At 46.1% G+C, this 14609-nt stretch overlaps 1 protein-coding gene across 1 annotated transcript in view; it reads right to left on the bottom strand.

Moving 5' to 3' along the window:
• The window catches only part of CCDC180 (coiled-coil domain containing 180), a 728974-nt gene that overhangs the window by 147480 nt on the left and 566885 nt on the right, over positions 1 to 14609 (bottom strand). Inside the window, exons 29-30 of the mRNA XM_069609330.1 lie at positions 4000 to 4074; positions 2362 to 2428 (exon numbers count right to left, since the gene is read on the bottom strand). Of these exons, the coding sequence (XP_069465431.1) occupies positions 2362 to 2428; positions 4000 to 4074 (142 nt within the window). The remainder of the gene's footprint in view (positions 1 to 2361; positions 2429 to 3999; positions 4075 to 14609) is intronic.

Raw genomic sequence — 14609 nt, forward strand, 5'->3', positions numbered from 1 at the left:
TAACAAGTGGCAGGTGTATACGATTTGGATTATGTGCCTGACCTCATTAGAGGTACACAGCCATTGCAAGTCAGTAGAGATAATCCTCCTGGCCTCATTCCTCATCTTCCTCATCTCAGTAGTTTGGTCAATGCGAAATGGGTCGGAATTATGGGAGTTGTAGTTTCCCAAACAATAAGCAGGGATTGGGGTTAGCTGGGTTAGGTAAAAAGGGGAATACCATGTCTCACCATCAGGTGCTTCACCCCCACTCCCTGAGGACCACTACCCAGGTGATCCCCCCCTCACTTGTCCACCCCCAGGGTTAGGATCCAAATGCGAGGGCCTTTCCCTGGCCACCTGAGTATGACATCCCCAAGGACTAAGATGTGAAACACCCTCTGGTTTTTCACACTGATAAAAAAAACTCTGTAAAAACTCTTCATCACTATTCCAGGGGTCCCAAAGTGACCATGGCAAATGAATCTGCTGAAATCCATTTAAATGTATTTATTTGTTGTAAACAGGTTCCATAAAAGCTATACAGCCATCTCACAATCATCATTAAAAACCAGGAAAAATTATGTTTTACAATTGGCAAAATGACCACATAAAAGACGATGAAACAGGGAATATTTCCCCTGGTAAAATAGTAATGCATAGCAAAATATTTCAATATTTATCAAAACGTCAGAAATGTAACTGGAAGCCTGCAATTCACAGCCAATTGTATTTATCCATTAACGGGAATGCAACAGCTGCCTTAGTGATGTAGAGTTTTTCAGCACACAGGTTTAATGAGCCTCCTCCAAGCACTGAAGAGATTCAATAGCAGCTCCACACAGTCTGTACAGACTCTAATATAGAGAGATCTATGGACCCATGTCCCATTCTATGCAGGAAGATCATGCAGGCCAAGGCCCTGGTCTATAAAGGATGACCTATAGCTCCACAGAGGACAATTAATTGTGTGTTGGGGTATGTGATAACAGCACTGGCCACCATCACTGGCTGCTCTCATATCTCTGTATCCTGATCCACATGCTTTGTGCAGCGCCCTGATGCCCACCTTGGCGCTTTATTTAAACATCAAAAATAAAAGACAATTTCTTTCTTTAAATTCCTGAGTGCCCAGGAAATCAAATACGTTAGACGCAGTGGTTCACAGCTCTCCCAATAGGGCTAAACAGAAGGTTTCCTTTGGACCTGCTGGGTTTCTGACAAACTGGGAACAGCTCTCTCTGGAGTACATGGGCCAGTGGAAAGCTGCCTGCCAGCCAGAGACTGAGTTATCTCTGGGCAGACTACCTCGATTCTATTCTACAAGTGAGGGGGCTAAGTTACAGGATCTTGTGTGCGTCCCGCGAGCATGAACCCAGTGCCCCATTACGAGTATGGGAGAACTACCAGTGGTCATTCTGCCACCTTAAGTTACTATTAACACCACTCTTGATGGTGGCAAATCCACCACATTTCTAGCAGTGGTATAGCGGCGGTAGTTTCCATCCATAGGCTCCCATGAGACTCCAACGGGGTTTCGGAGGAATTCTCTCTGGTGGAAGATCCTCAATTTTCCAGCGGCAAAGCGGAGGAAGCCCCACCAGCCAAGCGATGCGGATTTTCACTCCACTGGCCTCTAAGCTAGGAATATGGTGGTGCTGTAGAAGGGATGCCAGCTGCATTACTGCCACGTTTTCATTGCACCACCATATTCAGCCCCTTCCTTCTTCATCATGCAGCTTTTCACTGGTGTATTCATTGATACATCTCTGCTGGCTTCTGGGCCAATGAAATGCCCTCCTTTTCTTTGGTCTAAATAAGAGAAATGCATTTCTTAGAGCTGCAAACACTTTGTGTGGACCCCTCTCACTTCAAGTTATAAAAAAGAATTGATTGGATCATTTTCTTTTTTTTTCTAAATATGTTCAGGAGAGTTGGTCATTCACTAAGTCAGATCACTATGCTTCATACAAAGCCCTTTTGCCTGGCTTTATACCCAAGTGAGCAGCGCTAATGGAATAAGCCGCTGGGTGCTCTTTGTGCCAGCCCATCACACTGAAGAGTGGGATGGACCGTCATATCCACAATCACTCAATGTCTGAGTGCTATGTATGAATGTCTCTAGAGACCTTTCAGGGTAGTATGCACTACAGAAACACAACCAAGCCACACATCTCAAGGCTTGGTGCCAAAGTGCGAGAGTTTAGCATGATGGGAGCGCTCAGCAGTGCACGGTGGCAAGATCCATCCATGCTTCTGCCAGCACAAAAGGTCCTTCAGCTCTTTCCGTTATTGATTAGAAACTTTCCTTGAGTATGGGCATCCTACATATACCATTAGCAGACCCCTTACCAACATATAAAAGTCAGGCCTGTGTCTCACCTCAGCCATGGCCAGGACCGCGTTATTGCTCTCCCAAAGCATGGCGTTGAGAGTCCCTTTCAGGTCACTGATGGGAAGAAGAAGAATGCTCTATAAGTATACATTTTTTTTAATATACATATCAAAAGCTGCACATTTGAAAAAATATAGGCTTCTCAATCAGCGGCTCAAGGGGGTCAAACGGTTGCATGACTTACTCAGCTGAAGCCTTATATACTACTTAAGTTAACATGATGAAAGCCACTGACTTGTCTAATCATGACACCTGTTATTTAAGCTCTAAAGGGCAGTTGGATGTGTTGTGTCAGCTATATGCATTGTCAATTTATATTACTAATAACATTGCTATAATCATTGTGTGGGCCCTAAGACGAGAGACTGGGTTGTATTCCTGAAACCCCACAAGTTGACTTCCATAACAATAAGACAGAAGTGACCCCAGCCCCAATACCGAAATTTCTTAGGATAGCTGCACAGGAACCCAGTGCCTCAAATTTGTCCAACCCAGTTTCCTCCCCATCTTAATCAGAACTATTGGCGTTAGCTGAGGAACAGAAAGTAGAGCTTGGGAGATTAAATATGGTGCCCCACCAAACACTGATCAAGGGCTTGGAATGGCTGACAAGATGTTGAACCCAAAATATAAAGGGGCACTCTCTGCCTACCACCAAACAACATGTTGATGCTGCAAATGTCTCTGGCATAAATGTTCTCGTCGGCTACCCATATACTTCAGACTTCCCAACAGAGGCTGCAGCCCCAGGGTCATTACCGTGTCCAATTACAATACAGAACCATCTGGTGTACGGTATGCTGAGGGTCCACCCTTTCTTCCTGTCCCTTACTATCCCCAGTCGGTCAGGGAAATGCCTAAAGTAAGAGATGTGGACTTAGCCGGCAGCTTTAATAACCCAAGGACTATCTTCATCACTAATGTTCCTCAACTATTGGCACGTGAACCTTGGGAGCCTCGGGCTTGGCTAAGGGGGAAAGTTTGTGCATCAGCAATGATGCGTCACAACTTGGAACCGCTGAGAAGGATTCACCCTCCAGAATGGGAGGCTACCTCGGACTGTGCCCTAGGAGCTATGGAAAGAACAACTGACCAGAGTTTCACCAAAATACTGACTTACATTCACCTCCAGTTGTTCTCTGCTCGTCTGGAGCATGCAATGACATTCCTCCATTTTCTGCTGCTTTTTTGTTCTGAGATAGTCTGCCTTTTGCTGTATTTCTTTTTTAAATGTGACTATTATTTGGTTTGATCATTATTTTGAGCAAGGTCTGTATACCTCTGGGTAATGTTCACGAGATCTAAATTCTGCAAATAAATTCGACTGTTCGCATTATCAATATTACAGCTATTCATATTTTATTTTAAATTCAGTGTTTTTTTTTTACATCCAGCCGATAATCGAAGAATCACGTCTGATAGTTTTATTGCAAGAATATTTGTCTTTCCTTTTGATGGACCTGGGGGGCACAGAGGCCTTCTCTGCAGGGGACTCCAAGCTACTGGATACTCTTCCATCTCTTGCACCCACAAGAGGGAGAGATGGAAGGCCCCATATAGCCATGGTTTCACGACCCCACAGCTATCCCAGCAGGCGGAGGCGGGAGGGCGGGATGTCCACATACCTGCATTCTTCCAGCTTCTCCCCAAACACGTGGTAGTTCTTGTCGAAGCGGTTCACCTTATTCGCTTTCCGGCCACTGGGAATGAAGAGAAGCAAGCATGTTAAGGTATGACCTGCATTTGCTTGGGACATGGAGCCAGGGTTCCGATCAGACTGGCGTAGATACGGATACATAACCTTGAGCCGAGCAATACCAGACAAGAGGTGGATACTGAGAGTGTTTTATCTGGATGATAGGGGTTGGTGCTGTCAGTTATGATTATTTTTAATAGGGCGGCCACTAACATACTCATGAGTGAGAGGCTCATGTACAAACTATAGATACAATATTATGAAGATAAAGATTACGGAAAGCACACTGTGTAGTTAAAAATCCCGTGAATTACAAGGCAAATCAATCGTTACATCAAAGCATAATGTTGAAGGGTGCTCATGGGTAGAGCTCTAGCCAGGGGTTCTGGCTTGGCTATACAGGTGACGAGCAGGCAAAACACCACTCACTCAGGGCATCCGGCCTCCCAGCCAAGCAGAACACAAAAACAACACCCATAGCTACTTCGGCCTCCCCAAAACACCCCCACCTGGTGCCCTACCACCCTAGCACACGCATAAAAGATTTCCTGCCTCTACACAGAGGGGCAGACGGGGCAGGGTTTGAGCGGGCAAGGCCCACCCAAAATCTGTAAATGCCGACTCAGCAGCGCGGTGTGGGCATTTACAGATGTTAATGTCACTGCGGTGGGCCCAACTACATTAGCTAAGGCCCCACTTGTTAGACAATCCTGGTAACGCCTCTGCCTCCCCCACAATACAATCTACAGAGGTCACCCCACACCACAATGCATACCTGGCATCCTGCCTACCAACAACAATAAGCCAAAACATGGCACCCCCTCAAAACAAGGAATGGACTGGCCTATAGGGAACTCTGGAGATTTCCCGGTAGGCCTCTGCACCCCGCACCTCTTTTGTTTGGTTACCTATTTTATTTCCAAATGTTCTCATAGGAAAAGGGTTGGGCTTGCTAAAAATGCGTACTTTGAGGCCACTTTGAAAATTATTTCCAGGGCCTCTTTAGGATTCCATTCCACCCCTGCACAATACACAAACCATGTGTGGCATCCTGCCTTCCCACACCGCACAATGTAAAATACATGCCTGCCGCTCTGCCCCCCACCCACCAGCCACAACACAAAACCCATGTCTAGTGTCTCACGTTTGGAGATACAGCAAAGCTAGATACAAATTATTCAAATTTTCTCTCAATCACGCACTTTGGTCAAGCGGTGAAGCTGGCATTTGAACACAGTTCGTACTTTAGACTCTTGACATCAGTTCTTTGAAGTTCTAGCTGGTACACATATGTGCTAATGTAACCTTTCAGTTACACATATGCCCATACACCCCTTACCACTTAAGTCACTGGAAGCAGCTGTCCTGCTCACTGCTGCATTTACATTTGCTGCTGTAAAGAATGATAGGAGTGAAACAGTATTTGTGGGGCTCGCCACTCTGGCAAGTCCGTGTCGTGTTTCCACATGATGCCTCACTTAGGTGGACCGCACCTGGACAGCCACAATAATGACATGGAGCGTCCATTCGGGTTAACGTCTTTATTCCAGTGAACTCCCCAACCCCTCCCTAACCCTACATCACTTCCCCCTTGTTTTACGTCCACAAAACGAGGTTGAAGGGACACACATTACAGCTCCCCCTTTTTAACAAACAAGTCCAACCAGTTACACCATCTCTTCTATCAGTCTTCAGGTGTTTTATGCATGCCCTTACCAGACGCCCATCTCGCCTCTGTACTTGAATCGCACAGGTACTGTTCTGTCCGCAGCCACCCCGTTCTTCATCCGATGCTTCACCGTCTCCTAGATAGGAGCCTTCAGAGTCCTGGTCACTCTGATCTATTCTGTAGTGAATCCAGGATTGCTCTTCTCCACTGGGACATTTCTTGAATTGAGAGACATTCCGACCATTTTACCTTTCCTGGCTGTTACAGTCAGGAGTTCAGGAGCAAATGTGGGGTCCTCTTCTGCTGCCTGGGATGACGCACCACCACTTGATCTCCTACTTGGATTTCTGCTTCTTTGGCTCCCCTCCTGATAGCTGCCCGTTCCTTCATCTTTTGCTTTTCCTCTCCATCCTTGTCTAGGGCTTGATGCTCTATCCCACTCATGGGGCTTTTAGCTGGATCCTGGGGAAGAGAAAACCACACGATTCTTCCAAACATTATATCAGCCAGACACACCCTGTGGTGCTGTGAGGGGAATCTCTATAGTCTCTTAGTAGTCAATAAAGAACTTGTTCAAAAGGGCTGTTGGTAACCTTGGCGACCTACAGTGCCCTTTTGATATTCACTAAGAATCGTTCAATTATGCTGTTAGCTTGGGGCCACAATGGCGTGATTTGTCCGTGTTGAAAACCCATGTATCGTGCAAAATTTGTGAAGTACTGGCTCATGAAAGGCGGACAATTTTCCGACTCAATGACCTTAGGGATCCCATAAGCCATGAGTATGCGGTCCATTACTGGTATGACGCAGGTAGTAGCTGTCGACGGTATCAATTATTTTTCCGGGAATCTGGAGTGGTCATCAATGAGTACCAGTACATATGTCCCATCTATTAGCAGTTCGAAGAAGTCAACTGCCAGCTCTTCCCATACTCCCTCCGGCAGTGGTGACATGTGCAAGGGGCTGGATGAGATGGCTGTGCTACTACACAGCACGTCGCACTCCTCTGTAGAGTTTCCCCTACTCTAGTTTAGGGAACCAAATCGTTTGCCTCAATAAGCGTTTGGTCGACACCACTCTCAGATGGCCCTCATGAGCCAGGACGATGACCTGTTGCTGCAATGAACTGGGTAGCACGATCTTGTAACCTTTCATGACAATGTGGTTCTCTGTGACAGAGTTCATCCTGCACCTGTGCGAGACTGTGCACGTCGTCCTGTAACACCATGCTTTAGTCCCTTGCTATATCTTTTGCACGTTTCCGTTTATCCTTCACTATGCAGCTGGCAATGATTGACAATGCTGGATCCTGTTGGGATTCCTTTTTGAGAGTTTCCCAGTCAATGGGGAATGGTTTCATGTGATGTATTGCATAATTTATATATGAGTCTCCTGTCGCTGATGGTCCAGTGGGATGGCAAGATAAATAATCAGCCGTGATATCTTCCTTGCCCGGACAGTGTTTGATGATGAACTTGTAATCTTGGAGACGTAGGCCGTACGTACCTCACTATTCTTGGGGGCATCCTGGACTTGGGATTGCCATAGATGGTTAGGAGTGCTTGGTGATCTGCGATTATGGTAAATGCTTTTCCATAAAGAAAACAGGTGAAAATGGTTGCAGGCCCATACGACCTTCAAACGTTCTTTTTCTGGCTGTGAATATGTTCACCATTGCCCCAGTGTCAATTAGAAACTCTGCGGGAGTGTTGTTCACCTGCATGTTGGGCTGTGCTCCTTGGCTGTGTCAAAGCCAAGTGCCCACACATCCCCTGATCATATGTGGATGATGTGAATTCACTTCAATGCTTCTCTTAGAACGTCAGTATTTGTGCTTCTCTGGTGAACAGCATTCTCTTCAATTGTAGAATTTGCTGCTCTCTTTGTCCACTGGATGAGGTTTCCTTTGATCATTGCTCATTCCGATATTGTTGCTTTTCAGGTGAGTATATCTCTGCCTTTAGCTTGCCTCGTCACGGGTGCATTCTCGCATACAGCTCAGAAATGGTCATCACCTCTGCAGACAGCGTATGTTTGTCCTATTGCAGGTTGCAAGACTTCGTGGGGATATTCATATCCACTCTTGAAACAGGTGTATTCAGTATGCCTCGTAGTGTTGGTGACTGATTCTGTTAATCTGTTGACAGCATCTGACTCTTGGTTGTGGTTGCAGCGTCACCATGTTCATGTTCTCCATTTGCTGATCAATCACAGATTCCACACAGGCAATTGCGAGAATTTCCTCAAGGGATCTTTGCTTCTGCAGTATTTTTTTTCCAGAAGGCCTGAGATTTACACTCTCCAATTACCTGAGATCAAACCGATTCATTGTTCGAGTATCAGTGAAAAGCGCAAGGTTTTATCTTGATGCGTAGTCGCATTACGAAGTTGTGAGGGTTTCCCCTTTTCTTGTTTCATATGAAAGATGAGCCTCTCATATTCTATGTTGGTGTGTGGGGTGGAATAAGTCGATAATGCCTCCTTCAAGTCGTCAAAGGAAGCCGCCTCATTATCTAGCAGTTCATCAAGAATGTCCCTTACTACGGATCCCACCACTAGCGACAACATGGTCTTTTTCCTTTCATCATCTGTGATCCCCATGGCCCCTATATGTACCTTAAAGTCACATATCCATCATGCCCAACGAGGCCCTGTATTGCAGGTGTCCCTCATGTCAAATGGGGTAGGTAGTTGCAGAGCAAGTGAGTCACTCTGAGGTGGCTGTTATGTTCCAGATGCCTTTGTGGGCACTATCACTGGTATGTCTTCCTCTGACATGATAACAATGTTGTCGGTTTGTGAGTTGGCAGAGTTGTCGTGCTTTTCTTGCCTGTCCTGGGGTATGTGGACTTTGTGTCACCTGCGGTGCTGTGCGCACTCTGTACCTGGTGCCTTATTTTGTCCCACTGGACTGCGTCACATTAGCCTCTCGCCCCAGCTGAATGTGTTGGCAGGAGAAGGATAATTTTCTCCTTTCTTGCTGCTCAGTGGCAGTCAGCGGAGCATGTAGCAGGCCTCTTGCGGCTTAGGGTGATGCACTGTTTACCATCCCTCGGCCTGAACTGCTAGTGCGCTTCAGTCTGCGCACTGCGATGAGCCTCTGCTCTTTCCCTCCAGAGCGGTGAATTACTGCAAGCCTGGTGTGATGGCAGGCAGCACGGGCCGTATATCGCTGCAGACCTGCCTTGGGTCAGTCTTGAGTCAACCACTTAGTATGAGCCCCACTGTGTTCAATGTATGGAAAGCCATCCATCATTGAAGGTGGTATACAAATGTGATAGAAGACAGAGGGTGATTTTACAGGATACGGGTGAAACATTCTAGAACTCTTTTATAGGTGTATAGAGAAGTAAACAAGAGGACTGAGGACAATGGTTAAAAGCAGAGTTTGTATGGGGTGAAATGAGAGAACGGTGTGGAATTGTTTCTTTAATTCTAAGCATGTTGGGCCTGGCAATAGTTGTGGTGCAGGTGATTGTCGTGAAAAGCATCTAGGCACTTGCAGTAACCTGCACCTGCATTAACCTACTGAGCTATCTTGCATGTATTTAGAGCTTATTTGAAGTGTGGAGGAAAATGCTGAACCAGCCAGGCCTCTCGATCTGAGTGAGCCAGCATGCTTGCGAGGGGTTAACTGCAAAGGCCCTTCCTGAGATTTAAACATCTAGTTTTGCATGAAGCCCTGCGCAGTTTGAAGGAGCCAGGCACGGCTATTCTCTTCTGCGCTCTGCGAGTCAGGTGCACTGATAAAACAGGAATGTAGAAAGGCGCTTCCCACAACAACGCACACGAAGCCTGAGAGCCAAAAACTAGCAGTAACTTTCCAGTCAAAAACATGTTTTGCTGCATGGAAGGTTTTAGCCTAGAAAATTCTCGAAGAGCCGATATGTCATAGTGATTGATGTGCAGCCCCTAATAAGAGAACTTTACCTGGGCCAGTTAGAGGAGGACTCTTCCTGGGCTGATTGTGAGACGCATGCACGGAGAGCAACAGCGCCTGGACAACCAGCCAGTACTAGAAGGCAGAGGCTCCTGGCATCACATCACATTCACATTGGGCAGTGCCAGGCACTGAGTGGCGTGGGTCGTGGGTGTGATTCTATTCTATCAGCATCAACGATTCCTAGGAGCGTAAGAATTATTGCATATTCATCTGTGACTGATAATTCGTATTACTTAGCTTGCACTTTAATTCCCATACTATTGAAAACTGCAACTTGATTCGAATTAATCTATGTAGTAATTAAATGCAAGCATAAAATCTTCTGAGTGAGTGGCTTTCTTCCAGACTGAGTTAATTGTGTCTCGCATAGTTTCTTACTTGTGAGGGAAGGTGATTAGGAGTTTTATTGCACCAAGGGCTGGCCCCAGGGGGGTGTGGGTTCCCCTTTTCACTACATTTGGCGTGGTCATTGGCAGGATTTGCAAGCACAATACCTTTCTGGAAGAAACAGGGGAAGGATGAATGCAATGAAGGCAATAGTGCACTCTGTCACATTCCAGGATGGCCGGCAACAAATGCCTGGTCGGGTGTAGCAGACATTTTGCATCGGTACTCTGTGCCGAGGGCATGGGATATGCTTGAAAATTATTTTTCCCCAGCGGTAATTAGTAAGTGTTTAGAGAGTTAACCGCTTCGGAAATGCAGAAGGGAGCAAAAAGCAGCAGGAAACGTGGGCTGGTTGTTCCTGCAGGCGCTCAGAAAGTTGCATGAGAAAGAATTGCTTAAAGATGCACAGATTCGGAAATTAACTGATGAGATTACCCTGCTCCAAGCGAAACAAATTATTATGAGAGAAACTCTGGAATCGTCCGTTAAGCGGACTGATCAGATGGAGGATAGGTGTGCCTCTAAGCGCAGACAGCGGCGAGGCAATCCGTCACAGATAAGGATTCAAGCATTAATTAGGAAGGATGCATGGGACCCAAATTTATGGTCTAGTGAGGTTAGTGATAGTGAAACCGAACAGACATTTGACTGGGATGAACACATTGAAGTCAGACTTACAGAGCTAGACTGTTCTGAGGGAGAGGAGCTGGAATGTGCTCCAAAGAAATGTGTTTATCCAGCGCGGCTTAATCACTAACAAATCCAAAGGCCAAGCTGGCGGTGGAAACATTCAGAATACTAGGATTGTCCGCGATTATACACAGACAGAACTTTTAGACATTGCTAAGTTGTTTAGACAAAGGGCAGGTGAACCAATATTGAAATGGTTTTTGAGATTGTGGGACAATCGATGGCATCTTGTTAACCACAGAAGAATTAAAGATGGATTCAATCACTACTAATGTAATGCTGGGACAGATGTTGCGCAGTGCGCTAGGGAAGCAAGGGTCATATTCCTTGTTTAATTGGCTTCAGACTGCATTAGTAACTTTGTATGCAAGTCCAATGGATATGGAAGAAGTCGGGGGGCCCTGTGTCTCACTGCCTGAAGCGACAGAGCAGCTTAGAGAGATGGTGTTATAGTGCGCGATGTACAGTGCAAATTTTGCAGGACCCGATATGGAGATGTTTACAGCAGGGATGTGCGTGCGCTTATTGCGAAATGCCCCTCGTCATATGAAGGGAGCATTGCTTTCATTACTGGGTCCAGCGCAAGGAAAAGCCATTGGTGAGGTTGCACTGTTACTAGGGCAATTAGAAGGACTGGATGTGCGCAGAGCTGCTCGCCTAGTGGCGGCAAGTAATGATTCAGAGAAAAAGCTTGGCAAAAATGCAAAGTCTAAAGAGAAAGCTGACACTATTCAGGTTATGCGCAGGCAAATGTGGGCAGACCTGATAAAAGCAGGCATTCCGAAGGAAGAGATAGATGGTAGACCTACATCTGTGCTGCTTGAGAAATGGAAAAAATTACAGAAGTGGGGGTCAGGGAAAACTAGCCCAACTGAACCCCCTGAGGAAGAGGTGTTGAAGCCCAAAGTGCGGGCAAAAGTGTACCCTGATTTGGCAAAGGACAAATGGGAGGTCCCAGACCCCATTTTTGATTGAAGGGCCAGCTCTGTCTTTGCGGTACGGTTAATAAAGAGAACCAGTCCCAGAGACAGACGCCCTTTTGTGCCACTTACATTGTATTTGAATGACAAAGTGAAACAGGTTTTGGCTCATTAGACAAGGGAGCTGAGGTTACCATTCTGAATGGCAATCCCAATAAATTATCTGGTCCCAGAGTCCCAGAGTTTTGGTCAATGGTTATGGTGGAGCAGACACTGTTGCAAAAGCATTTAATGTAAAGATGTCAATAGGCTAGGGATTGCCCTTCACCGCTAATGTCCTGATTGCAGACATACCCGAGTATATACTGGAAATGGATGTGTTGGGCAAAAATTTTGACTACAGACTTTGTGAATTTGTTTTTGGCAATCGGAAAATCCATGTGAGAGTTGTTAACCCTCTGGTGGTTGGGTATGCAAAATGGTCCCCTTTGCATTTACCTCCCCCTGCTGAGCCAGTGTGCGTGAAACAGTACAGGCTGCCAGGCGGGCACAAAGAGATCGGCATAATGAGGCCGTCAGTCAGTCCATTCAACTCGCCGATCTGGCCCATCTGCCGCCCAGATGAGACGCGGCACCTGACAATTGATTTTCACGCCTTGAACAAGAAGGTGCCACCTTTAGCTGTGGCGGTGCCAGACATCATTACTCTGTTTGAAAACCTTACGAGAGAAGTGGGTGAATGGCATGTGGTCCTTGACTTGGCCAATGCATTTTTCTCCATTGATATTGACGCTGAATCACAAGACCAATTTGCTATAACTTGGGGAGACAGACAATTTACATTTACTAAATTTCCCCAGGGGTATTTGCATAGTCCCACTCTGTGTCATGGATTGATTGCCAGAGACTTGAAGATGGTGCAGTTGGATGACATTGATGACATCATGCTAACCAGTGTTGAGAAAGAGCATGTGGAAAACGCTGATGAAAAATTGATCACACACATGCAAAACCGGGGGTGGGCCATAAATCCCAAAAAGGTACAGAGGCCCGCTCAAGAGGTGAAATTTTTAGGTGCAATCTGGTCTGGGTCAGTTAAGAAAATTCCTGTCCCTGTGATTGACATGGTTCAACAGATGGGTCCACCAGCAAATAAAAAGGAGGCACAAAGATTCATTGGGTTAATGGGTTTTTGGAGAAATCAAATACCTCATTTAAGCCTCATACTGAAACCCATCTACAAAGTCACCAGAAAGAAACACGATTTTACATGGGGCGTAGATCAACAGTCTGCCTTTCAGCAGGCTAAGGACGCTTTGTAGAATTACATCACGCTGGGCCCATGACGAAAACTGATCCTTTTGAACTGGAAATTCTTGTCTACAATGATGTTGCTGTGTGGAGCTTGTGGCAAAAGCAAGGACAGAAAAGAGTGCTGCAAGGTTTCTGGTCAAGAAAACTCACAGATCCTATGACAAGATATACTCCGCTTGAGAAACAAGTTGCTGCAGTGTACTGGGCTCTAGTTGAGACTGAAAGAATCACAGGCGAGCAACCAGTGACAATTTGCACACAAATTCCGATCATGGACTGGGTGCGCGACACTGCTGCAAGCAGAAAGAGTGGCAGGGCGCAAGACGCCACTCATGTCAAATGGAAGAAGAAGCTACTTCTTACCTGGTAACGTTCTTTCGATGGGATGTTCCTCCGACGTATTCCTTATCTTGATAGATCATCTCCAGCTTGCTGGCCTCGGAATTGTTTTTTCAGTAGAGGGCGCCGCACGTCGATGTCCCTCGAGCCGATGTCCCTCGACAGCCTCCATATCGGCGCCAACGTCATCATGCGTATAGACTCGCGCAGCATCCATTGCTCAGTTCCGTTTTGACGTTAACAGTTGTTTTACATGAATTGGTTAGTGACCCAGAAGGAGCGTAAACTGTAACCACAAGGGATGTTTTACTGAGGGGATGGATGGGAGGGGCGATAAAGAATACGTCGGAGGAACATCCCATCGAAAGAACGTTACCAGGTAAGAAGTAACTTGTTCTTCGAAGGGATTGTGTCCTCCGACGTATTCCTTATCTTGATAGACTCCCATAGCAGTGGTGTGTAACTGGGGGTGGGAGTAAAATTGCCATGTTTCCCTTCAAGAGTGAACAGAGTGCAACACAGTTTCGCCAAATCTAGTCTCTTGGCTAGAGGAGGAATCCAGGTTGTAAAATCTTGTGAAGGTATGTGCAGACGACCATGTGGCAGCCGCACATATGTCTCGAATCGGTAACCCTCTTTAGAGGGCCGAAGAGGCTGCGATACCCCTGGTTGAATGAGCCCTAAGATTTTGAGGAGGCTCTTTCCCTGCCAGTTTGTAACATTCCAGAATGGCTAAAATAATCCATCTGGAAATGGTCTGTATTGTTATCGGTAATCCCAATTTGTGCCCTGAGTAACCTACGAACAGTTGGTCTGCTTGCCTAATCCTAGCAAGTCTGCTGATGTAAAAGCTCAAAGCCCGCCTTGGGTCCAGCCTATGTAGCCTTTCTTCCTCTTTCCCCGGATGGGGAGGGGGATAAAATGAAGGCAAGGTAATCTTCTGAGTGATGTGGAATTCAGAAACCACCTTTGGGAGAAAATTAGGCTTCACTTGTAGGACAACTTTATCTTTATGAAAAATTGTATGAGGGGGGTTACAAGATAGAGCCTGTAATTCGCTCACCCTCTTAGCAGATGTCAATGCCACTAATAAGACAGTTTTAAGGGAGAGAAACCTTAGTGAACAAGAGTGGAGTGGTTCAAAAGGAGTACCCATCAGGAAATTTAAGACTAAATTTAAGTCCCATAAGGGAACTTGGAATGGTCTTGGAGGATAGACATTGGTTAATCCCTTCAGAAATTGTATTACTAAGGGTAACTTGAAATACGATGGTTCC

The sequence above is a fragment of the Ambystoma mexicanum genome, chromosome 8 (assembly GCF_040938575.1).
Source record: "Ambystoma mexicanum isolate Mex_15411 chromosome 8, UKY_AmexF1_1, whole genome shotgun sequence".
Lineage (NCBI taxonomy): Eukaryota > Metazoa > Chordata > Amphibia > Caudata > Ambystomatidae > Ambystoma > Ambystoma mexicanum.